At 31.8% G+C, this 26,895-nt stretch overlaps 1 protein-coding gene across 4 annotated transcripts in view; it reads left to right on the top strand.

Moving 5' to 3' along the window:
* The window catches only part of LOC136036084 (probable protein phosphatase 2C T23F11.1), a 45,428-nt gene extending 30,077 nt beyond the window's left edge, over positions 1 to 15,351 (top strand). For all 4 annotated transcript variants that reach the window (XM_065718072.1, XM_065718070.1, XM_065718071.1 and 1 more), the window contains 3 exons: positions 5,570 to 5,795; positions 9,522 to 9,613; positions 12,933 to 15,351. In XM_065718072.1, coding sequence (XP_065574144.1) covers positions 5,570 to 5,795; positions 9,522 to 9,613; positions 12,933 to 13,181 — 567 coding nt within the window. In that variant the 3' untranslated portion in view covers positions 13,182 to 15,351. The remainder of the gene's footprint in view (positions 1 to 5,569; positions 5,796 to 9,521; positions 9,614 to 12,932) is intronic.
* The last annotated feature ends 11,544 nt before the right edge of the window (positions 15,352 to 26,895 follow it).

Here is a 26,895-nt window from a genome sequence, read left to right on the forward strand (position 1 = left end):
TAAATTTTCAATAGAATCGCTTGTGCTTTTTCATTTTATTTATTTATTTTATTTTGTTAAGGCATATGCAATTAGACATCTTTTCTATGGATGTAAGATTAGTGTCTGTCTGTCTGTGTCCCAGAACAAAACAAGCAGGACTATTCTTGGTAAATTTGACTTCAGCATATAGACACGGCGACACCTTCTTAATGCCCTATAAAGCCAAAAATACTTAGTTCGATGAAAGAAAGGAAAATTAAGGAATATTTGACTTTTTGTCCGACAACACAAAAAAGTTAATCCTTTTCTAATGAATGAGAAAACATCGACAGTTTCAGCAACGACATAAAGAACAATGACGCTTTTTTCAGAATTCTATTAAATAATCTATGGGTTATATTTAAAATAATCTTGGAATCATGGGGGTTGTACTCTACTAGAGATATCACGTGAAGCAAGGGGAGGTAGGTGACTAGAAATCTTGGAATTGAGCTTTCTCTAGTCGTGGTTAGGTATATTTAGTTTTTATTAATGGCCTCGAAAAGTAATTCAACCTTTTTCCTACTTTAAACTCTCTTGTCGATTGATAAACAATCTTTTCAACGGGCTTTCAAAGACGTTTTTTGATCTCGACGGGTTGACAATAGCGTAGAACGTGGACGATTTTTGATGATCAAGTTTCTACCTTTTAGGAGTGGGAATTCCTTAAAGCTAAATGCATAGTATAATGAATGCGGACATATCCTCTCACACTTTCACTGAAATTTTCCCTCGAGGCTCCGGGTGGAAGTACTGACATCACACATTTTTATGTGTAAGATGGTAATAGTTGATTTTCCAGTTCCAGGGTCTTTTATTGGATTAAGATCTAATTCTATTTTAAATTATGTTTTAGTTTTTACCTAAATTTTCTCTCCGCTAATGTTTGTTTTTGACAATTTTTTGTCTTTTTAATTGCTTTTATTTAACTTAGTTCCGTTTTTGACCTATTTTCCTTCTCTACATTTTCTCCCTCTTTAACTTCATTTCATGTATTTGATCTTTATTGTTATTTATTGTAACACTTGACTGCTTATATTATTTTGGCTGGTTTTTGTGTGTATACTCGTAGTTTTATCGTGGATACGTGTATATATGCTCATATCTTGCCCCTCTCTCGTCTCGTATGTTTTACTCTTGACGTTATATGTTGTTTTTTTTCGTTACGTTTGATTATTAGCTATTGTATTTCTTTGCCCTTTTTTTATGCTTAAGGCTCGAGTTCGTCGTTTCTGCTGGTGAAAATTGTTTCAATCGTATCTTAATTTATTTATTCTGTCCTAAAAAACGTAAAAATTAAATATTTAAACGCAAAACAATGCTTAATAAAGGGAGGATTGCTCCTGCTTCGGCCATATTTAAGCTCTAGTATTTTTTAAGCTTTAAGCTACCTTCATCTTATAATGAAGATGAAGGTCGCCTGGTTTCAAGTAGGACTGCTTTTTCAGTTATTTATAGAGGGGCTAAGCTGTGAAGTAAGCTTGTCCCAAGTACCAAAGAATTGCTCATTAATCAATTTAAAATCGAGCTGCGTGTGGGGTTGCTTGGTAGGTATACCTTTGAAACAGATTGAGACTGATGGAGTTAATATTGACAATAATTGTTTATTGTTTGTTTTTTTTGCTTCGGGATCATGATATTATGTTGTTTTATTCTGTAGGAATTATTTATGTAAGTTTTTTTTCTCGGTATACGGTTTCACCCTTCTGCTTAGTACAGATTAACCTGTAGATTTTTTTTTGTTCTTCGTTTTTATTATTTTTTTTTCTCTTCTATTTTTCGTTCTTTTTTGTTAGTAGCATACCCTTGCAAGCGACGCTTTTGGTGTGCCACCGATTTATTTTGTTTCTGTTATTTCTTTTAGATAATAAATTAATACTATTACAAAAAAATGGTTTTGGTTACTAATTGTGGTATTAACCATGTCTCCTCATATCTTGTTGTCTCTTGTCATCATTTAAAATGTGCATTCCATTGTTTGACTTTGAATATGAATATAATTTCGCAAATGGACAAACAAAATCTTCTAGAATAATTTCGACCTGCAAAATAATTCGGTATTTGCTTACTTAACTATGATAGACTTAAGGTTATATACTTTGTGCAAATTTTTATTATGTTATTTTCCTGCAGTCCCATGGCTTTAAAGTTTCAACAGAGTTGCCAACTTTTTGGTCTATGAGTGTGTTCACTGAGCATTTAAAAATGTATCATTTTTAGCTAAAATGTGTCCATCTTGAAAGCTAAAAAGTTAGAGGTTGTTTTTATTACAAGTTGTATTATTGATCAAAAGACGCTTTGCGAACCTCTTTCGAAGCGACCAGTTAACATCTAATGTAATGAAAACGAAAAAAATCGATATAAAACATTCATACAAAATGACAGTGTAAAAGAACAAAATTAATATAAACATGTAAATCCCTTACTTTGGAAAAAATTCTTAACGTGCGAAAACCTGGCAAAACATGGATGCTAAAAGAAAACAGTAAAAGCGCTAATTTGGTGAAAAGTGACATTTTTTTTTCTTTACCAAAATATATATCCAGTTGTGACATACTTCGTTTTATATCATAAATTTACAAAATGTGTCCCTTTTTTGTCCTTTTGTGTCATTTCATCCCGACACTTGGGAATGTGTCCTTTCGACATAAAATGTGCCCAGTTGGCAACCCTGAGTATTAACTTAAGACGATGTTTTGCATAAATCCATTGCTGAGATTCAGTTTCCTTCATGTCTACTCTACGAGATAAAGTCACGTTCGCTGATTTTTATTCCCAGAAATCGCAATTTAAAGTGCGGCTATTGAGATTAAACTTAAATGACTGGGTTTTCCCAAGTTTGTTCAGTAGTCAATCTGGATAAAAGATAAAAATATTGCCGCAAAAATAAAGGGATTTTGCTTGAAAGATCAGTTGGTTTGAAAATAGACAAGGGTAGCCTATCGTGTTTAGGAAAACATTTGGAAAAAGTTCAAGTAATGACCAATAGGTTATAAAAACAATCCTCCCAACTTTAGAAATCCAAATTATGGGAAATATATACTTTAAAACATTCTGTTTTATCCCTGATTTCAAGGGTCCTAATTTTGACAACTTACCGATGAATTGCGTAGCTGTTTGAAAAAGAATCGGGCTTAATTGTGTGCCAATCAAACAGTTCTTGGTAACAAACTGTAAGTAAGGAGATATATCGAATTAATAGATGCATCAAAAGAATCGGATTTTCATGCTGGTTTCAAATATATAAGTTTCATCAAGTTTAATCTTAACCGTCATGAGTTACACAAAAAAAGGAGTTATTTTTAGAAAAAGGGAGGAAATGACCCCTAAGAGTCATAACATCTTAATGAAAGTCACCAGGGCCGGATCTACAAGGTGCGAGCCCGATTGCAATTTTTTTTTCGCGGAGCCTTCCCTATATATTGATTTTTTAAGTAAAATTCTAAGCTAGTATATATATATATATATATATATATATATATATATATATATATATATATATATATATATATATATATATATATATATATATATATATATATATAAACAAGTTTTTTTCAACTGAAAGCAAGGAGCAACATTAAAACGAACAGAAAATATTACGTATATGAGGGGATTTGCCCCCTCGTTAATTCCTCGCTCTTTACGCTAAAGTATTTTTAGTACTTTCAAAAGAGATATTTATTCTAATTAAACGGCCTTTGTGATTCAGGAGTTATTCTTTGAAAAAAATGGAACAAAATTTGAACTTTTGCTTAAAGAGCAAGGTATTGACGAGGGGTGAACCCCTCATATACGGAATAGTTTTGTTCCTTTTAAGTTTGAATGTTGCTCCTTACTTCCAGTTGAAAAAAATTTTTTTTTATTTAATTCTAGTAAGATATGAGTGTGTGCAAGAAGGAAAGCCCCCCCCCCCCAGGTATTAACTTTTAGGGAGGCCAATAGACTATATTAGCCTCTACTACGTTATGTAGCAATATTACTTTCCAACATTTAATTATTTTTCTATGGATTTGAAAAAGGTTTGAATTTTCGTACGACTTACTATTTTTAAATTAACATTTTTTTCAATATGTCCCGCATTATGTGCAATAAGTCAGTATCTTGATAAAAAACAGCATTACATTATAAGCATTTTCTTTAGTACTAATTGGGGTCAAGGAAAAAAATGGCAGGACTGGTTTCACGTGCTTATGCTTCCTTAAGGGTACTTTAACGCCTTTAAAACTGTTAATGAAAAATCTTTAATATGCTATAATATGTGATGAAAGTTCGAAAGGCCCTTATTTCCTTTGAAAGCTTCAGCACCCACCATATGTTATTCGAACTGGTGCTTGAGTGTTGGAAACATATCCCTCTTTGTTTTGTTTCACTTATTAGTGATAATGATTGTTGTTGCATCCACGTATTGTAAGTACCAATATTTTTAAAATTTGGTTTTGGTTTCGGAAAAGTCTGTTTTTCTCGTGCGTCGTATGGTACAACTAAAATACGCAATTTACTTGATGAGACAAAAATTTCTGTTAAAAATTTAAGCATTTGGATGCAATGTTGCACGTTCCTTTGAGCTTAGTCTCTTCTGTGGGAGGTTTTATTTTGATATTGACATTTTAATTAGCATATTATATTGTTGTTTTCTGTCTGCGACCATATTTACCTGCATGGTTGTTTTGCCCACGACGATGCTGACATAGAGTCCTAGATTTAAAAACAAACTGATTGACCTTGTCTCATTTTAATTTGTGAAGTAACTTTTAAAATGAAAAGCCGATTTTATGATGGCTTTTGAAAGCATGGTTCGTGATACTTTTGATTTCTCAAAGTCATGGCACCGAGGTTAAGTAAATACAGTATGTACGGCTGATTTGATATATAGGGGACGTCCTGGAATAGGATGAAGAGAGCTTGTTTTAAAAACTATATAGAAAGTAGAAACTTCACGGAGAGAGTAAAGAGTGAATTTCTAAACTGATATGGGTAAAGGCTGTGTTAGCCTCATCCAGTTTAGAAACTTAGAAATTTAATGGAGGGAGTAAAGAGTGAATTTCTAAACAGATATGGGTGAAGGAGGAGCGTGCACGACTGTGCTAGCCTCATCCAGTTTAGAAACTTAGAAATTTAATGGAGGGAGTAAAGAGTGAATTTCTAAACAGATATAGGTGAAGGAGGAGCGTACACGGCTGTGTTAGCCTCATCCAGTTTTTGTGTGTCAGTAATAGCAGTAATAGCATTCGTCAGTAATAGCAGTAGGATATTAGTACGGTGAATTCTGCTAATGATACACAATAATTTTTGCTTGACAAAATATTACTTGATGTTAAGGAACGGCCAATGACCATCAAACTATGACCATCAAACAAAGACCAGTCTTTGGCGAATATCGATTTAATCCTTGAAAAGGCGTGCAGCTTGTACTTCGTAGCACCTGCCCCGCTTAGTGTCTGTATGGCAGAGATGCCAAACTCTTTTGTAGCCGACCCAAGCCAACTGTAGCAATACTGAAGTGCTCTATTTTGAATCGATGTATGGCTGATTTATTCTGTTTTAGGGCAATGCTGGTGACTCACGTGCAGTAGCTAGTGTGAATGGTAAAGCCCTTCCGTTATCAGAAGATCACAAGCCTTATATAGAACGGGAAAAACGACGCATTGAAAATGCAGGAGGCTGGGTGGATTTTGACAGAGTTAATGGAAATCTGGCTCTTTCCAGAGCTCTTGGGGACTTTTCTATGAAGGCCAAAAAGGACCTACCACCACAAGAACAGATAGTAACAGGTATCGTGTACATCTCTCTAATTTTGCTGCTATAGGTATAATATATTCTGGAATAAGAAGTCTATACAAGACTTTGTAAGTTCTTTTCTCTTGGGCTTATCATAGGAACGCGTTTATTGTAGTTTATAGGGGCTAATTGGAAAATAATTTCAGTTCCACTTCCTATTTTAGGACAACCAGGAGACCGTAGTCCTGAGATTTCTTTTCGCGTACTAGCATCCATCCCCTTTCATAATGTTATGTGTTCGGCTCTCGTATGATGACGTCTTTTTCATTTCCAACAAACTTAAACCTTTTTTTGCTTACCGATTTTTCACAGACTTCGAGCTTTTTTTTTCTTTTTTTTTTCTGTTACAACTTTTTAGATTATGAGGATTGTTTGAAGTGGGCCCTGCGTGTCTTTTACCCTCATATGAATTTATAAGGTTTTATTGCCACCCAGTTTCATGTTAAAAAACAGAACAAAAACAAGAATCGTTATGAATGAATGATCGAATTTATTTACTCAATTCACTACATCACAATAACAAGATGATAATGCACCGAACGTAGAGCAGACCCCGTATATCAAATTATTTTTTACCCCTTGTCCTAGGATATCCCTTAACAGAAGTGATTCTTTCAAGTTGAGAAAATTCTAATGGTGACTTATTTTTCTCAGGGGGTTGATTTCTCTTGTTCAATACTGGTTTATCTTTCTATTGTCAAGTATGATTTTTATTTCCACTTCACAAAAACTGCTTGCTGATATATTAGTCTGCTTAGACAAGATATCCATCTCCTTTGCTTTCCTAGAAACACTAGAGAAGTTTGCAAAATAAAATTTATCTTATTCTTTCGAGTAAAAAAACCAACAAAACAAACTTAATCTTAAGTGAAGACTCTGATGAAAAATTAGGTAAAATATCTCTTGAATTTCACCGGATTTTCGGTTTGGTGTCTTTACCGTTTTTGTTTTATTACTATTATTAAAAAATGGAATTTTCTTCACCTAGGAGGTTTTATTTAGTATCTATCTTAGAATTTGTTGAAGGGCTTTTTTAGATAATTCCAGGAATCTGATCTTCAGTAAGCTGTTTCAAAAGTGCATCTATTACAGGAAGTTCTATTCTTAGCAGTAAGCCGTTATTCCTCAAGCTAATGAAAATGCCATTTTTTGTAGTATTGTATTGTATTCCAAAGCTTGCTGTATGCTTTGGAACTCTCCACATAGCTGTTTGCCTTTACGGACGCATTTTTGGCCCCATCTGAATCTGAATATGGCCCGGTAGTACATTTGGAACTAACAGGAATGATGAATTTGATAAGAGCTTTTAAATAGTATTTCGATTACGTTTCAGTGGGTTTTTCATTTTTTTTTTTCTTAATGTTAGAACCAAAACATTTCATTCCTTTAAAATTATCTTTATCTTTGCGAGTTTCTTAATAATAGTTTTCAGTGGAACAGTTCGTGGGAACGAACAGTTAGTAAAGAGCAAATCGGCTATTATTGACTGAAAAATTGAAAAATGATACAGGGAATTCATCTAGAATTATCAAAGCCATATATTCTGCTTCCCAATTTCTGAGGCCATGATTGTGATTATGTGACAGGGAGGGGGTTGTTCTGCCAGAGTCCTCAAAAAGTGTTGAATTAGACCCTAATACTCTAATTTTTCAGCGTGCGTTTAGATAAATATAGGGAAGATGGGTTTGTTGGAAGAATATCTTCCTTTGTTTCTTTCTTTTCGATAAACATTTTGTGACTTAGCCGGGAATGTGGGTGCTGCTGGGTGACAGTTCACCTCGTATTTCAGAACTATTGTAAGCCTAAATAAGTGTAACTTTCATTTGCTTACCTTTACAAAGGAAAACGGATGGGGTGGAGATCAATTGACAATTAATCAGTTGATTAATATAAATTGATAATTAATATAAATCGACTATTTATTCTGATAAGTTCATTATTGGACATCTGTAGAATAAAAAATAAGAATCATATGAACACAAACTTTTTTTTTAGTAAAATTCCTGTGCAATGATAAAAAATTTCCTAAAAATTTGTACATTTATTTATTTTCAGAGGAATATCCCCGGAATTGAAATTAAGTTGAATCATAAATAAACCTTTGCATTTGCTTGGAAAAGACGATAAATTGTGAAAAAGGAAAATCTTTTTTTTTTGATAAATATATTGTCCATGGCTTTTCCTACTTGGCATTTATTGCTAGCGTCTGTATTTTAAATGCAGATCATGTCAAGGTTTCTTCTTTTTGCTCTTTTTCATTTTGTTTTTACAGTCATGGAAGCTTCTTTCTTCAAGGAATTGTTTATTATGGACAAATACAAGGTAAAACAAGTGACTTGGCTGTTGCAAATCATCCAGTTTTTCTTTTTTGATAACGACAGTTTGTTTTTTTGTACCATTTTTTTTTTAACTATACAAAGTTTTGAAAAGGAAGGTCCTGTAACTACTATTTAAATGGAAAATGAAAAGTTCGGGTTCCCGTACGTAATTCTCTTTCAATGAAAAACAAAATAATACAAAAAATACTATAAAGAAAAAATAGTACATTTTAATTAAAAGGAAAACGGTAAAAAAATAAAAAAAACATCTAAACGAACAAATGTATATTGTTAAATGTAGGAGGAGAGCAGGAGGAAATGCTTCTCTAGGTAAAAAAAATAATTTTACTGTGTTCAATTACGTATAATTTATTCGTTTATAATAATCGATAGTTAATTATTTTATATCAACACTATCCAAAATGGCACAGTAAACAGATTGTCCCTCGCCATGAGCACTGTAGAGAAATTTAACCAGTACAATCATAATCAAAAACATTTGTCTACTAAAGTCTCGACGCGTATAAAAGCTCCTCCCATTTTCTCTGTGTAAATTTGGTTGAAACGATCCAGTGTATATTTCTCAGTAGCTCGAGTAACTTCGAATTCATGATGGTGAAAGTGGAAAGAAATGGGGTGAGCCGGCAAAGTGATTTGCTACTGTCCCATCTCACATGTATGACTTAGCTGAGTGGCCTATACAGGATTTCTAAACGGAGGGTTGGATTAAATTTTAGCAAATACGGAGATGTTCCTCTAGATTAAGATTAAAACCGCTGAATATCAAACGACCGAGTATTCCAGTCGTTACAGAGTACAAATTGTATTCTGTCTCTATATTTTTTGTTGTTGTTTTGAAATGCTTCTCTAGGATGAAATGTTCCCCTAGGCTTAAAATACAAACTTCAGAATACCAGTCAACAGTATCCAATTCGGGACAAGAAACGAATTGTCTTGTGTTTCTGTATTTTTCTTTATTTTGCAATGCTCCTCTTGGACGATGTACTCTTCTATCTTGAAAAAACCATGTACAATATCAATCGAAAGCATCCGACTCGGTACAATAAATGAATTGTCTTTTGTTTATATGTAAAAAAAACCTTTTGGTTTCTGTTGCTCTTAGTTCTGAAACGTTCCTCTTGGATGAAATGCTTCTCAGAGTCAAGTGGTCCTCTCGGACGAAATGCTCCTCTAGATTAACATTAAAACAGCAGAATATCGATTGACAGAGTATTCCAATCGGCACAATGCATGAATCGTCTTCCGTTTCTGTATATTACTTTTGCTTGGAAATATCCCTGTATGTTAGAAATACAAACTGTATAAAGTCATCGACAATAGCCAATTCGGTGTAATTGACAGATTATCATCTGTTGTTTTATGTTTCTCTTTGTTTTTAAGGTGATCCTGACGTTACCATTCATGAAAAAACAGAGGACTGGGAATTTGTTATACTTGCCTGTGATGGCATTTGGGATGTAGTCAGTAGTCAGGTATGTAATATCAGTGTATAAGTAATTGAATGGTAGGGGTATAAGTCAAAACAATTTTGCCAGAAATAGAATATTGTTAGTTTTTATATCTGTTTATAAAACAAAGATGGAAAGAAGTTTCAATAAATATTAAATTGGTATTCTGTAATAATGGACTGGAGTGTAGACGTACCGTTGACTAAGCTGTTTTTTCAGTTTTCCTTTTTCCTTGTATGAGATTTGGATGTCTTGAGTTTTCCTCACTATGTTGGGTACATTTTCAGTATATGATATTTATAATTACTTGCTAGCTTACTCAATATGGTATTTTATGGTTTAGCCAAGCAATTTGTTTTGTTTTTTTATGTTTTTATGTTTTAGAAATGTAAGGTAATTTTCCAAGAATACGTAACGTTATCATACGTTATCATTGGCATATGAATGTTCTTATAACGCTGGACAGAAACACTACACCTTTTTTTCCCTGAAAAAATCAAGGGGCATAAATCCTGTCTATTTTTTTACAGGATTCAAAGTTTAAAATACCAGGTAAAATCGTTAGTAAAAGTGCAAAATGAAAGCTGTCATAATGCTGGACGAAAACACTACGCCTGTGTTTCCCCTTAAAAATCTAGGAACATACATTCTGTCAATTTTTGTACAGGATTCAAAGTTTAAAATACCAGGTAAAAATCGTTAGTAAAAGTGCAAAATGAAAGCTGTTATAACGCTGGACGAAAACAATACGTTTTTCTTTCCCCTAAAAAATCAAGGGGCATAAATCCTGTCAATTTTTGTACAGGATTCAAAGTTTAAAATACTAGGTAAAAATCGTTGGTAAAAGTGCAAAATGAACGCTCTTATAACGCTGGACGAAAACACTACGTTTGTCTTTCCCCCAAAAAATCAAGGGGCATTAGTCCTGTCAATTTTTGTACAAGATTAAAAGTTTAATAGGTTAATCATATTAGGTAAAAGTCGTTTGGTAAAAGTGCAAAATTAACGCTTTTATAACGCTGGGCAAAAGTACCACGCCTGTCTTTCCCTATAAAATCCAGAGACATAAATCCTGTGAATTTTTGTACAGGATTCAAAGTTAAATAGATTAATCATATTAGGTAAAAATCGTTGGTAAAAGTGTGAAACATTGAAAAGGGCTTTGATAAATATAAACAAACTGCTTATTTGTGAAAAATGTAAATAGTTTCCCTGAGCTATCATTTCCTATACTTGTGAAATTTTCGAGTCAGGATATAAATGCTGCATAGGCGTTTCGATCTGCTAAAATTTTATTCTTTTTTCCTGTTTCTTTTCCTCTCCCTGTTTTATAATCCTGAATTGAAATTTATTCCAGTCCCAGAAGCGACATCTCTGATTTTATGGCAGGCTAAGAGCATTTGTCATCCATAGTCAAGGGTTTAATCATAATGACTTTGGTTTCATTTTATATCAGTATATTTTTTAAATCCTGGTCTAGTAGTTTATTTGATATTCTTTCAGGTTGACACATGCCACCAACATTTATTTGATTTGTTCCCTACATTGGTTTGACTGTTCCAAAGAAATTTCTCAATAAAATCTTAATTTGAGCATTACTGTTCTATTCTATAATTTGCTTCAGTTAATGCAAACTTAAGCACAAGGAAAGTTTTTTTTTGAAATGTGAATTTTTTTCATGAATATGAAAGAAATTTATATGTACTTTCGTAAAATATTTGGCATTGGTGAGTTTGCTTTTTTTATTTTTTTTACGTTGTTTTTTATGATTTCTGTTTTGGTTGTTTTAGAATTATGAAGCTTGTTATTGTTGTGTTGAATTATTTACCAATGGTGCCAAATATATGTCATTTACTTTGGCCTTTGCTGTCATGTCGTAAGAGTAGCTCTTAATTATAGTTGAAACTAGAAAAAAATTAATTTGAGTGCAACTAAAAAAATGACTTTGCATAAAACCAAAAGAACTTTAAAAATGGCTCCATCTGGCTCCATCTTAGGTTTATTCATGCATGAAAACGTTTTTTTTACGGTTTCTCTTTCGTTTGTTTTAGAATTGTGAATATAACGACATTTGTGAAATTTTACTTAAAATTTTACCATTGTTGCCACATTGAACCGTGAAAAAAATAAGCGCAAACTAGTTCGATAAAGTTGAATATACTTCGCTTGTAAAAATTCAAACATAGACTGTCTTTTTGTTCCGAGTGTTAATCACATGTTACGTATACGTGAAGTGAAAAATAGAATTCAATATTTGTTCTTTACATAGCAAAAAGTAAGTTATACAAGTGATATTTCCTGACTCAGAAGAAAATAAGGGTTCTTTTTATATATGAATTTATCTAAAATTCTACAGGTATAGATATAACATAATAGTATAATTGGTTTTTCTAAAAATATGCTCTTCTAAGTAAATCAATTAACTAATAATTTGAAGTGCTTTATTTTGAATAATTTTAACAATAACCTTATTAATGCATATCTTAGATTTTTAGCTTTTCAATGATATATGTATTTCTTTTCAATTCCTATTTGGTAACAACATGTTAGGATTATATTCTATGCCCAGTTTAGTCCACTAATTGCAGTGTTTGTCTTTTGCTACAACAATTTTACAATTCCATGAGCTCAATGGTGATATATTCTTTCTGTTCATTTTCTGCTGATTTTTCACACACGTTCCTCATTTTCAAACTTGATTAACATAACTACATATGGATGCCTTTTTCATTAAATATTGAGTTTCAGTGTTTTCCTAATTTTTTAAGATGTTTGTGGTTGTGCAGATTTCTACTTCAACAATTTAAAGAATCAGATTTCATTTTACTGTCCTGGGTTGATAACTTCCCATGTTCAGATAACTGGGCAGATAACTGATAATGGACACTGTATATGTGTCCGAAATATCCAGTTAAATATTTTATATTTGTTTCACTTTTAATTAAAAGGTTTCATCCCTATTTCAAACTATTATATTTTCTGTCTTGGATACTTTAAATATATATATTCAATAGCGAGGTGCTTCTGATTTGCATGGTAAATTACTCATCGAAGTAGGATTCAACTACTCATCGAATTTCCTGCTGCAGGAATTGAATTGCCTGGGGGTATATAAGGTTTATATAGAAAGGGTGATCGCACAAATTTCGGAGACGGCTTATTGGATTGCAAATCAGAAGTTTTAGTGCCCTTTTATATATACTGAGCGATGGGAGGGTGTATACCCCACATCTCGAAAACAAAAAAAAACTCAAAAAAGAAAATAACGATGTTGGCCCAATGTATTATTTATTTTTCTTTTCTTTTGGTTTTAGACCAAATCTAATTCACTTTTTGTCTCTAGGAAGCCGTAGATTTCGTCCGAAATCATTTAGCGAGCGGAACCCAGGAGCCCGAAGAAATTTGTGAGGCATTGATGGATCACTGTTTAGCTCCTGATAGTCAATTGGGTGGAATTGGTTATGATAACATGAGCGTTATAATTGTGTGTTTTTTACCCCCTGCTGATACGGTAGAGGCTTCGTACAAATTGCTGGTGGAAAAATGCGGTAAAGCCAAGTCAGGTGATGAGAAAGTTGAAAGTGCAGAGTGACAAAAGGACATCGAACTTTAACTATTGTTTTATTACCTCGGAACAGGGAATAATGGTGTGTACTGCGCCTAACCGTTTGACCTTTTGTTTTTACTATGTTTTTTTGTCTGCATTGAGATCTCGGGTAATTTCTAAATAAGCAGGTTAGTGTGTCAATTTAGTGCTCATAAAACTAATTTTATACTCACACTTCGTATCAGTGAAGGTTCGACTCATCAAAGAATGGCGGTTAAAAAATTGCCTACTAAAAATAAGGGTTAAAAACAAAATATGCCCCGCAAAAATTTGTGGATATTTGAGTCGTATTGATGGTAATTTTGATTTTAAAAATCTAATTTGACAAATCATGTACTTATACAAGGGGGCTGGTGGCCTCCCCCCCCCACCGTTTAAAGGATTTCATAATTCGTATAATCGATTTTAACTTTCTTTTGTTTGGTTCTAAATAGGGAGATTAACAAGTATATTTTAGTGCTCATAAAACCTTTTTCTTTTTGCTCAAAAGGAGGGTTTAAAAAATGGAAATGGAGATTTTGATTTAATGCGGTGTAAATTTATTTAGATTTGGTTCGTTTTGTTCCTTCTCGTTTTGAATAAATAAAACGAAGCCGTGCTAAAAGTTTTCAACGCAAGTTACTTTTAAATTTTTAAGTTCACTCACTTAAGTTTGGATAGGTCAAACCAATCCGACTTTCAAAGACCACCAGAAACGAGTCTCCAGCATTTTTATTGGGGGGGGGGCAAGAAGGGTCCATATTCCGATAGTCAAGGGGCATCGGATATATAATAATTTTTTCTCCACGTTATTGAGGGGGGGCTACCCCCTCCCCCAGACGACTCCTGAAGACCACTACTGACAATTCATCGCAGTACAAAGCCACCTGATCCCACTAAAACTCCATTGCTCCTCTTCCCTTCTTTTCGGAGTTTCATGTATTGCTCCCTTATGAAACTCCCACTTCCTCTAAACCTTTTCTTATATCTGTCTATCTCGTTTGAGGACGTTTTCTTTCGTTTGGTTTCAGTTGAATTGACAATTTTATGGTAGCATTATCATCCTTCATTCATAAAATGTGTAAGAACCATCTGGCCTTTCTTTTATTATAGATCTAGAAATTGGAGTCGAACCATAGTTCCCACTGACTTTAGAGCTTTTGTTGCCATTATTGACCTTTTACGAAAAAAAATGTATTTAAATTACCATTTTAGATTCTGGAGGATAAGTTTTCCACCTCCAGATGTGCTACTATTTAAAATCATTCCTTCTCCAGACGGACTAACTCCAATAGGAACTATCGCACATGCGAAACTGCTAATTTATAGGGAAACTATTTGAAGTTTTCAAATAGCCATCGTGCAAAATAAAAAGAGAATTATAAAAGCCATGTTTGGGAAATATGTCATTTAAGTCCCTGTAAAATTGTTTTCGGCGTAAAATTTTGTGCTCCATAGACTCTAAATTCATTTTTGATCGTTGATTGGCTTCAGTTGTAGCCCATCTGGGGGTAAGATTACTTTAATTGGAGTGTATTTGAGACAGGACAGTTTCATTCTAGTGTCGTGAAGTGTTCAAATTCAGGTTTCCATATTAAATATTTTGAAAATTTATTTCCAGTTGTAATATTTTTTATTCCTAGATGCCCTCTCCCTAACTTTCAATGTTTCAATCCTAAAGCGCTCTATTTGAAAATATTATATTCTCTGCGTTATATACAAAAGCTCTGAAGATCTGGCAAGATCTTTTGCTGTCTTTTTTCTTCTCCTTGATTTGTTAAAAAAAAAACTAACATGAAAGATTGCCAAAATAATGGGGAAAGGGGTGATACTAATAGCGCCAAAAGACTTCTTCGATTCTTTCTCTATTTATTTTATCTATCTGTTTGTTTATTCTGGTAAAAAATGTTAAAACAAACCGTAGAAATAAGGTAGCTTTAAAAAATTGATAACTTTTTAGGCGATGAAAACAAGATTTTAAGACAGTCTTGAATTCCTGTAATTCATCTTCTTTTTGGTTGATTGTTTAGAGACACTAATGCATAATCTGCATGTAATTTCATTCGGTTTCAAACCGTTACATTTTCTACCTTTTTCAAAAGTGACACAAACATAACAAAATCAAACATGTATTTCTGAGGCTTACGATGGTCCATTAAAAGTCTTACAAAGAGTATTTTTCTTCTTAGTTTGATTGTTTAGAAACTATAATGCATAATTTCCTTGTAATTTCATATTGTTTCAAACCGTTACATTTTTGCCTTTTTAAAAATGACACAAGTATAACAATCACGCATGTATTTCTGAGTCATACAAGGCTAGATAAATTACCGGAAGATATGAAATTGAATTGTCATAAAAGTGACGTAATTCAGCAAAATTTTCTAACTGCCCTATGGTGATTTTAGTTTAGGAAACATCTTTTGAATCCATCTTTGATCCAAATCTGGAAGGTGATCCCGAAACTTTGCATTAATTAGCTATTTACAAGTTATTCGAAGATTGTTTTTTTTCTATTTCAAATTGCTGCTGTATTTTTTGAATAAAAAGAAATGTGACTGCACGAACCAATGCACTGGATAGTCTAAAAAAAATTTTATTATCAAAATTATCAAATTATCAAATTTTTTTTTAAATTATAAAAAAAAAGAACTCAATTTTGCTAAAACAATAAGTAGTTTAACTGATCTTGCTTAGTGCTTCTAAATTTTCAGCTGATTAAGTGATTTCACCGGGGCTACCCTCGGTCTAAACCTAGTGTCCAAATGAAAATTAAATTTTGGGTTAGGGATGGAGGTCACCTAATCTTGAAACGGCTTGTCCAAAGGCGAAATCAGACTTTTTTTTAACACGCACACAAAAAAAACACAAAAAAAAACAAATAAAAAGCAAATCAAATTTCACAAGTTTTTCGTAGCCAAAACTTAGTACATAGGCTACATACATGGTGGAATTACAAAACCTGTTATCCACGTACAGGAGGAGCCGTATTGACAAAGATGGGAAAAACACGGTCATTCAAAACTTCGGATCTTGTCTGGTAATCTTTTCGGATGCTTTAAAAATGCAGATGCTAAGGTTTTGGCGGAGGGAAATCCAATTTTAGTCAATCAAATTTTGTAGAATAGCTTCAATTTATAAGTTTTAGTTTCAGTGATGGGAATAATTTTAAAACAAATAAACCGAGTTTTGAAGCTGATGATAAAATCCAGTCAGGTAAGACATAGGGGAGGGGCTGTTGGCCCGTGCTTGAATCAGAAGTGAAAAATAATTTTACATAAGAAAAGTATTTATTTTACGATAACCGAAATCATTATTGATAAGTGCGATTCAAGAAGTATTTATCATCAATAGTTTCTTGGATAGACGTTGATGTTTTAGAAGAAATAGTCATAAAATTGTTTAGAATTTTCTTTTCAGAAAACGAAGGAAATCTTTAGCGAGAGCAAAAATTTCCATTCATTAGCAATTCAAGCAAAAGCTTAATTTTGAAAAAAAAACTGTTTGCTTATTTCTGGTGTTTTAATGATCTGCTTAAGCTGGTGGAAAACGCTATTGCCTTCTTCATTAAAATATCGGCTAAAATAAAAAATTATGGTATAGTTCATTATCCTATTTACCAAAAAAAAAAAAAAAAAAAAAAAAAAAAAACATGTGGCTATTATAAAACATTTGAAAAAAAACCTGTTGCCATTATGGAACCTCATAAAAAACCTTGTGTGATATTTCTGCTGTTAAAAACGACCTTTATGATTTGTAGTAAATCTATCTAACAAATTTAAGGTATCTACTTGGCTATTAGTTTATAATTTATTCATATTAAAGATTGTTACTTCACAAATTTACTGTTCACACAGTAAATTACTGTCACAAAATCTGTTCTCAATTGCATTAAACAGGCGTCGAGGTGTTTCTAATTTTTCAGCCACTTTTCATTTACTAGAAGCGACTGTATTCAGAATCCTAGAATCTTTCATTTTTTACTGCTAATAAAGTATAATGTAAGACTGTAACAATTGCGTTTCGACAGATTGATATTGAAGTCAACTGTCTGATGAAAATTTTACGTCATTTATACGCGGCTTTTTCCTGTTTTATATAGGGAGTGCTGGCTGCCCAGTTAAGTGTCCTTGTCCGGCTTTCACGTGTTTACTTTCCTTTTGAAATACTGTAATAAACTAGCTAATTTAATATTCATTTCTCAACGTTTCTAAGGTCAAAGACTAAATTTCAACAAAAAAAAATTCAAGGGCAAATCCATACCACCAAACTATCATCTCTTCACCTCCCTCTTCCTCTAAATTAATCTATAGAACCCGTTGGAAGTTCTGGAATTTTAGATCTTAAACTTGTTTCTTATGCATCAGAACCTCAGGGGGATATAAAAAAGACCAGATATTTAATTTTTAAATATCTGGATGAGTGGTTTTACCAACCACTCATCCCCACCCATGTAGTAATCGATAAAGATCGGACCTATGTGCTAATTTAGGGTTGCAGCATTTTGAGATATAATATGCTAAGATTTTATCATTCTTCAAGTTATATTTTAGTTTGATTATTTCATGGCTATATATTTCGATTTTTATGAAGCCTTTTTTAGTTTTTTTTTCTGATAATTCATAAGCAAAAAAAAAATCATTGTCATATAAACCGATAATTTTAGCTTCAAATCCATTTACTAAGCTCCGAGCTACTTTTGTTTAAAAAAAAAATCCAACTACCTTTAGTTTTTAATTGCTTTTTGTTTTAAATTATTTTAATTTTTTCTTTTTGAATTATTGTTTCTTGATTTTTTTTTCTTGGTTTCTTCAAAAAAAAAATCTAGTTTCTGATTGTCGAATCAAAGAGACACTTCACCCAATATAAAGATTTCCAATTAATTTTTAATAAAATTTAGCTGACCTAATTTTCATCAAAAAAGAGCATAATAATGTAAAAAACCATTCATGTACCCTTGGGATGTAATGACAAAGGAGAGTTCAGACTGCTTTGAATGTCAGAGGGCCTGTTTCTTGCAAGAATTTGACTAGATGCGATACTGGGTTTTTTGGCATCCAGATATAATATTTTTTCAAACAAAATCTTTATATATCTGAAAAAGGTGTGTTTTCTTCCTGAACTTTCTTAATTTTTTACATTTTAATGCTTGCACTGAAAAGATTAGAAACTTCTTTGGCTAACATATCGCCCAGAAAGAATCATGGCAGATGTACAACCCATTGAACTGTGGGTCCCTAAGACTGTTGGTCGCTATTTTGTCGCTAAGGCTATATTGAGTCCGTATGGCTGTATTGAGGCCCCTGGCCCTGTATTCTTGGGTTTGATTGACATAGGAGATTTAAAAGTCTTCTTTAAATTTCCGAGAGTCTATTTGTTTGATTTTTTTTTCAAAAAACTTGACAAGTTATGATAGAATACAGAAAATACCGGATGTTTTGTCTTGCACTTGTGACATTTTTGCAAAAAACTGTCCGTAATTTGTGTGTTGAACTACCTGAATTTAGCAAGTTTTACTGTATGAAACATCTGTGGCTAAAATATCACCTGGAAGGAATTCGTAGGTGGATGTCCAATTTATGTAATGTTGGGTCCCTCAAGGTATTTGGCTTATTAATTCTTAACATACAGGTGCAAAACTAACAGTATATATATATATATATATATATATATATATATATATATATATATATATATATATATATATATATAAAATAAATATAAATGTATTATAAATATAATTCTTAACATACAGGTGCAAAACTAACAGTATATATATATATATATATATATATATATATATATATATATATATATATATATATATATATATATATATATATATATATATATATATATATACTAGCTGTTAGGGTGGCACTTCGCGCCACCCCAACACCTAGTTGGTGGGGGCGCTTCGCGCCCCCCCAAGCCCCCCCGCGCGCGTAAGTCGTTACGCGCCATAATAGTTACGCGCCATTGTAGTTGTGTCCCTATGTCCCACCTGTGAATATAGATATATATATATATATATATATATATATATATATATATATATATATATATATATATATATATATATATATATATATATATATATATATATATATATATATATATATATATATATATATATATATATATATATATATATATATATGGTTTTAACTACGTAAAACTTGCGAATATACAACATTCTTTGCTGTCCCATTGTCTTTGCATATAAATAGATTGTCAGGTTTACCGACTCTTGAACATGCAACATATAATGGTCCATGGGAAAACAATCTGTATTCAGATCTATACCTCATGATTCTAATGATTGCCCTTGAGCTTTGTTGATGGTGATTGCTAATCGACCATTCCCTGTCCCGGTGTCCCGGTCGTCATTTATATCCCCCTGTTTCCCCCGGTGTCCCCGTTGTAGTTGTGTCCCTGTGTCCCGGTCGTCATTTATATTCCCTGTGTCCCGGTCGTCATTTGTATCCCGGTGTACCGGTCTGTATATACATTCGTTTTTTAGTTTTGTTTTTCTCCTTTATTTTTTTCCTTTTTTTTTCTTTTTTAGTTTATTTAGATTTTTAGATTTTTTAGTTTTTTTATTAGTTTTTAGTTTTTTTTTCTTTTTAGTTTTTTTGTAGTTTTTACCTTCTTTTTAGTTTTGTTAGTTTTTTTTTTACTTATGTCCTGGTCGTCATTTATACTCCCTGTGTCCCGGTGCTTTGTTGATTGCTAATCGAACATTCCTTTTGTCCTGGTCGCTTTCTCTTTGAGTGTCGTCATTTATTTTTTTCTTTTTTAGTTCTTTTAGTTTTTACCTTTTTTAGTTTTTTTTAGTTTTTTAGATGAAAATTTTTTTTAGTTTTTTCCTTTTTTTCTTTTTAGTTTTTTATTGGTTTTTACCTTTATTTTAGCCTATTTTTTCAGTTTTTTCCTTTTTTTTTAGTTTTTTTTTATTTTTTATTTTTTTTTAGTTTTTTACCTTTTTTTAGTTTTTTTAGTTTTTTTAGTTTTTTTTAGTTTTTTAGCTTTTTTACTTTTTTTATTAGTTTTTAGTTTTTTTGTAGTTTTTGCCTTTTTTTAGTTTTTTCAGTTTTTTTTTTAGTTTTTTATTGGTTTTTACCTTTATTTTAGCTTATTTTTCAGTTTTTTCCTTTTTTTTAGTTTTTTTAGTTTTTAGTTTTTTTAGTTTTTTACCTTTTTTTAGTTTTTTTAGTTTTTTAGCTTTTTTATTTTTTTTATTAGTTTTTAGTTTTTTTTGTAGTTTTTGCCTTTTTTTTAGTTTTTTTTAGTTTTTTAGCTTTTTTATTAGTTTTTAGTTTTTTTTGTAGTTTTTGCCTTTTTTTAGTTTTTTAGTTTTTTAGCTTTTTTATTTTTTTTATTAGTTTTTAGTTTTTTTTGTAGTTTTTGCCTTTTTTTAGTTTTTTCAGTTTTGACGTCACCTGATCCAGTTTTTTCAGGTGACGTCACCTGATCCACGATCCACAGATCCACAGACAACTTATTTTTATATATATAGATAGTTTTTTTTTTTTACTTGTGTCCTGGTCGTCATTTATACTCCCTGTGTCCCGGTGCTTTGTTGATTGCTAATCGAACATTCCTTTTGTCCTAGTCGCTTTCTCTTTGAGTGTCGTCATTTATTTTTTTCTTTTTTAGTTCTTTTAGTTTTTACCTTTTTTAGTTTTTTAGATGAAAATTTTTTTTAGTTTTTTCCTTTTTTTCTTTTTAGTTTTTTATTGGTTTTTACCTTTATTTTAGCTTATTTTTCAGTTTTTTCCTTTTTTTTAGTTTTTTTTTATTTTTTATTTTTTTTAGTTTTTTACCTTTTTTTAGTTTTTTTAGTTTTTTAGTTTTTTAGCTTTTTTACTTTTTTTTATTAGTTTTTAGTTTTTTTTGTAGTTTTTGCCTTTTTTTAGTTTTTTCAGTTTTTTTTTTTTAGTTTTTTATTGGTTTTTACCTTTATTTTAGCTTATTTTTCAGTTTTTTCCTTTTTTTTAGTTTTTTTTAGTTTTTAGTTTTTTTTAGTTTTTTACCTTTTTTTAGTTTTTTTAGTTTTTTTAGTGTTTTAGCTTTTTTATTTTTTTTATTAGTTTTTAGTTTTTTTGTAGTTGTTGCCTTTTTTTAGTTTTTTTAGTTTTTTAGCTTTTTTATTAGTTTTTAGTTTTTTTTGTAGTTTTTGCCTTTTTTTAGTTTTTTTAGTTTTTTAGCTTTTTTATTTTTTTTATTAGTTTTTAGTTTTTTTTGTAGTTTTTGCCTTTTTTTTAGTTTTTTCAGTTTTGACGTCACCTGATCCAGTTTTTTCAGGTGACGTCACCTGATCCATCCACAGATCCACACACAGACAACTTATTTTTATATATATAGATATATATATATATATATATATATAAAATAAATATAAATGTATTATAAATATATTAATATATTATTATATTAAATATATATATATATATATATATATATATATATATATATATATATATATATTTACTGTCGTTTTTATGGATTTTATTGTCGAACAATATGACTATGAAGCCATGAAACCACATCAGTCGTGATGACTCGAATGATGTCAATTTTTAAAGCATAATTTCATATTAAAGTGAACGGCATCTGAGTATTATTGGTTTATGAAAATGACGTTTTTTTGTGAAAAAAAATGTACTTTGGAATGGGCTTTTGGGCTTCACGTCACACTTTTTGAGTTACCATGGCTAGTATAGGGATATCTTGAGCTTGAGGCTCCTTCTTCATCCCTAGTTCAATCCAAGTATTCACTATTGAAAGCCTTTTCTTTTATATGACTAATTTTCAGGATGGGTAATGTATTCATATTCTGTGTATACATCAGTTTCAGTTCTTAAAATAAAACAAAAAAAATGAAGTAGCTCTTCAATTTGTATTCCAGGTGTGCAGAGAATGGACGTGAATTAAATTTAGAGGTTTAACAGTTCGTTTATTTTATATACTCTTGTACATGTTGTCAAAACTTTCTGGGGTGGATCGAATGTGGATGGCATTTTAAGATCAGGTTGAAAACACACAAGTACCGTCAACGTTACAATATGTCTACATATTAGTACCGCAGATCCAATGTGGATGGAATTTTAAGACTAGGTGGAAAACACATTAGTAACTACTACTGTACAGTCCGCCTGCATATTAGTATCTTACATCCAATGTGGATGGAATTTTAAGACTAGGTGGAAAACACATTAATCACGTCTACTATACAATCCGCCTACACATTAGTACCCTAGATCCAATATGGACGGAATTTTAAGATCAAGTTGAAAACACATTAGTACCGTCTACTGTACAGTCCAACGACACATTAGTACCATGGATCGGATTGGATGGTATTTTAAGATTGAGTGGAAAACGCATTTCCGTCTACCTATTTATTTGAGAGCAGTAAAAAATATTTAGATGATGTTTTGAACATGCAGTGTTAGTGTGGGAGATTCACACTGACGTACATATATTCTGTATTTTTTGAAGATGTTCATGTCACATCCCTAGGACACATCCAGGTTCACTCCCTCTAAATCGCAAAAGTTTTTGCTTTCTATAGTCGTAACTTTTTTGTGATTTGCCTGTTTTCTTCAGTTTTGAGGGTTTTTGCAAACTATCTTTCCAAAAAATGTCTTCCTGTGTGCTATACTCTTGAGCTGTCTTTGTTCTCACTATAAATAACCCTTTTATAAAATAAGCTGATTCCTTACATATGCTATAATGCAACAAGATATTGAATGGATAGAATTCCAGGGGGGCTAGACGCTGTGTCCTTTCAGCAAGAAATATTGTATGATAATTTGTTCTTCAAGAGGCAAAACAGATATTCGACCTTCTGTATCAAAGACTCCCTGGAAGTGTGAGAACGGATTTCTAGGCATTATTTCAGAAAGATCATCTACAGTTACCAAACATGGTACAAATATAAGTAATACTTCAAGAAAATCTTGTAGCGTATTCTAAAAGGGGCATAGAATCTCTGCTGGATATAATACTTGCTCTGTTGTTACAGGGTAGATAAGTTCGAGAAGGGACAAAATAAAAGCTGGAAAAACTGACTGGGCTCTTGGAAAAAATATGTAATTACTTCCAGATCTTAAAAACCTGTAAAACATGAAACCAAACTGTTAAGAATTATATTGATGTAACAATTTTTATTTTACTGTTTTAACTGTTATCGACCGCATAAATGAAAAATTTTTGCACGAAAAGGCAGCCTAGGAATATGTTTAGCCGTTTTCCTAATGAAGTCAAAGCTGAAGTAGATTCAAAAAAATTAATTTAATTCTTTTATACATTTCAAAAAAAATATATTTGTATTCTTTGAAACCTTTAGAAGCAGAATGAACGAACTTCTTACATTATGTTTCTGACTATTTACTGGAGGCTGTATCTTCTTTTTTGCGTGTTTTTATGTCTTATCTAGTCCACACAGATGTTTTATCAATTAGCCAAAACTTGGATTACACAATTGAAAGAATAGAAATGAATGTTAACTAAATGATGTTCGATCAGGTTTTTATTTCGCATAGAAGTTAGTCTCTTTGGGTGAAGGAACCTTCGCTCCTTTTTTGGCAAGATAGGTAAAACTGAACTTTAAATTGAAAGACTTGAAGTCATTTTGGAAGATCTTTCCTTGCTTCAAACCGTCTTTAAAATAGGCATTCATAAGATAAAAAGCTTTAAAAGGCACTGTTTCTTCCTATGGAAATTCTTGCTTCTGATTTGCTGTCTCTAACTTAATAGATGCCTTTTATAGATTCTATAGAATTACTAAATCACGAAAAGAATATTAGATCTTGTCAAGAGTCCATAATTCAGAATTGTTCTGTTTCTGAGAATTTGCTAAGAGGAAAATTCCGTAGCTTCGTTATATATATTGTTTTTTTTTCTTTTTGATTCGCTGTGACCCATCTCGTATACAGATACCCCTAGCCCCTCTGAGACCTTGATTTTGAACGAAATTGAACTTTTTTTTTCTACATTGTTGAGGAAGCTCAAGCCTTCCCACAAAAAAGGTGTTTAGGGAACGTTTGTAATTAATAATATATTAGTTATAAATAATATGTTATTTTTGTTTCCTAGATATTAATCTTAAGCCATTTTACGAATATAATACTGTGTGTAAATTTACACACAGAAAAGGGTGAAGTGACTGGGTATACATTTCTTGTTGGCATGGAATTTCTTGTCCCCCCCCCCACTAAAGGCCTTGATTTTGCCCATTTAGAGAGACCATTGGGAAGAAATATTTCAAGAGGGAGGCTAATCCTCTGCCTAATCTGAGTGGGTGCTATTGATCACTCTTCGAATCATGAAGCTTGAGAATCGAGGTAATTAAAAACTTAATTAAATTAAAATTAAATTTAAATTTAATTGAACTTAATTAAATTTACTTAAAAACGAGGTAATTATTGTTTTTGAAGACACAGTTCGTTCCAAAATCATGGGAAATTTCACAGTTTGAGTCGTATGCAGCAAAAATAAATACGAGTTCTGATGAATCAATACACTGGGTCTGAGAAACTGCCATGTGTCGGTTTTTAGAATTTATGTGACTCAAAACATAATATGCACAATTATTTACATCTTCCATTTTTTAATTTGAAACTTGAGCTTTTAAATCTGTTTTGTTGCAATTGAAGTATTCTGATTTTGTAATGGTCGATGTTGATGAGAGATGGCTAAGAGATGAATAATTTTCTGACTTCGACTGCTGTATATTTCAAATCAAACGCATATTATTATACCAAATGTCGGTAATGTTGAGCGACTTTCATGCGCCTTTTTCTTATGGATGACAAACAGAACACCATCTATTACAAAATATGAGAAAAAATGCGAGAAAAGCCACATGTTTGGGCCAAAAATTTGCTCTCGAACTTGCCGTCCACGGGAAATGTAACATATCTCGCCTTTTCTAATGTAATTTCACCGACATTTTGAGTCTTTTTTTAACTTTTTAAATTCAGACTAATAATATTGCCAAATTCCATTCATGACATTGCCATATATAGAAGAAGAAGAAAAAGAAAAATTCTACTATAGTCCATGAGAAAGTCCAAAAATGTTTAAATTATCTTATTAATTAATCTGTCATGATAATCGTGAAATGAAGCTACTTTACCTCTTGCAATTTTCAATTTTTTATATTTTTCATTTGTTATTTTTGAAATTAAATAAATCTTTTAAGGTATTTAACTGTGTGAGCAGAAATGTGTTGGAGTTGACAATCTTGTCAGTTGGAATAATTTGAGGTCTTTTAGATGCAGTCACTCAAGAGCGAAAATTTAGGGGAAACAAAGATTTTCTGAATAATACTTTGATGATTTGTGCCATTATTGTCTTTTCATTTATTAATATCCTTCCTTTGTTTATGTGATGGCTTTCCGCAGTCAAGAGCTGCTAATAGGGTAGCTTTCTGAACCTTCACTAACCTGAGATAACAGTGATACTGTTTGTTTTATGATGATAATAAAGAAGAATTCTACAGATTAAATTTTCTTTTGGAGCCCTCTTTTTGTGTGTTTGAAAGATCACAACATTTTTTTTGATGCTGAGCGTATTATGACTAAAGGTCTAGAAAATTCCATTTACTTTTCCATTAAATAGACACTAATGAAATTAATTGACAACATTACGACTAAGTCATTATTACAGTCAGCATTAGCTTTCATCTTAATTTGTGCAACCAAATATGAGTTTTACGCATAAAAATATACTTTTCTCACGTTTGTTTGTGGAAAATTAATTTTCTGATGAGAATGATGGTGTGAAAGTTCAGGAATAATTGGAAAAGTTCAGGAACAAGTGGCGTAATTTTTGTCTATGTTCAATTTACTTAGAAAATGATAGGCATGTTGCATACCTTTAAATATAACACCATAAGAATGAGTATTTTAGCAGTTTTTAAATTGTTTAAAAAGGGTAAATTCATTTGAGCGAACTTGTTTCGGTTAAAAAAAAAGAAGTATTGAGGTTCCTTGGTAAAACAATAGACATATAGCCTCCACTTTCGGCTTACTCCCTAAATTCTACAAAAATACTTGTCTAATGAAGTAAGCGATACCCGTCTAGTTGCTTGCCTTCTAGCTTGAATTGCAGTTTTTTTTCATGTAGTGTCAGGGCAGGATTCGGTCATCTATGCGTTGATTGATAATTCTGCCTGTAGAATTTGAGCGTGTTTGGTGCTGCTACTAAAAACAATTCCCTTTGACTGGCTCTCTTGAACTTAGTTAAATGTAGTAGAAATTAGTAGAAATGTAGAAAATTTCAATTTCCAAGCTAGTGCTCGAATGCGTTTTTAGCAATGAATAAAATATCGGAAGCTTGTGCGGATTTTGGGAGGCACGCATGCCTTATTAATTTTTTCCTTATTTAGGGGAGATGAGCTTTTGCTGGGGGGAGGAAAATCGTTTCTTTTTCGAAACTGTCTTTCCCTTTGTTCAAATTTTATTTTTTAAGGCAAATTATGGAACGAACCATTAAGATTTTATAAATGTCTCGTTGGGCATGCCTTCTGTTGGACACATACCCGTTATATGTGAACCGACCAACACATTGTAAGGAGGCCGACCAACACAAATATCCGGACTAAGGAAACCAAGTAACTAAACACGAGGCTTATGTATTTTCGTATGTCAGTTTGTTTCACAGCTTCAAGTAGTGTAGTTCACATATCAGTTGTTTTTCTGTCATGTTA

The sequence above is a fragment of the Artemia franciscana genome, chromosome 15 (genome assembly GCF_032884065.1).
Source record: "Artemia franciscana chromosome 15, ASM3288406v1, whole genome shotgun sequence".
NCBI lineage: Eukaryota > Metazoa > Arthropoda > Branchiopoda > Anostraca > Artemiidae > Artemia > Artemia franciscana.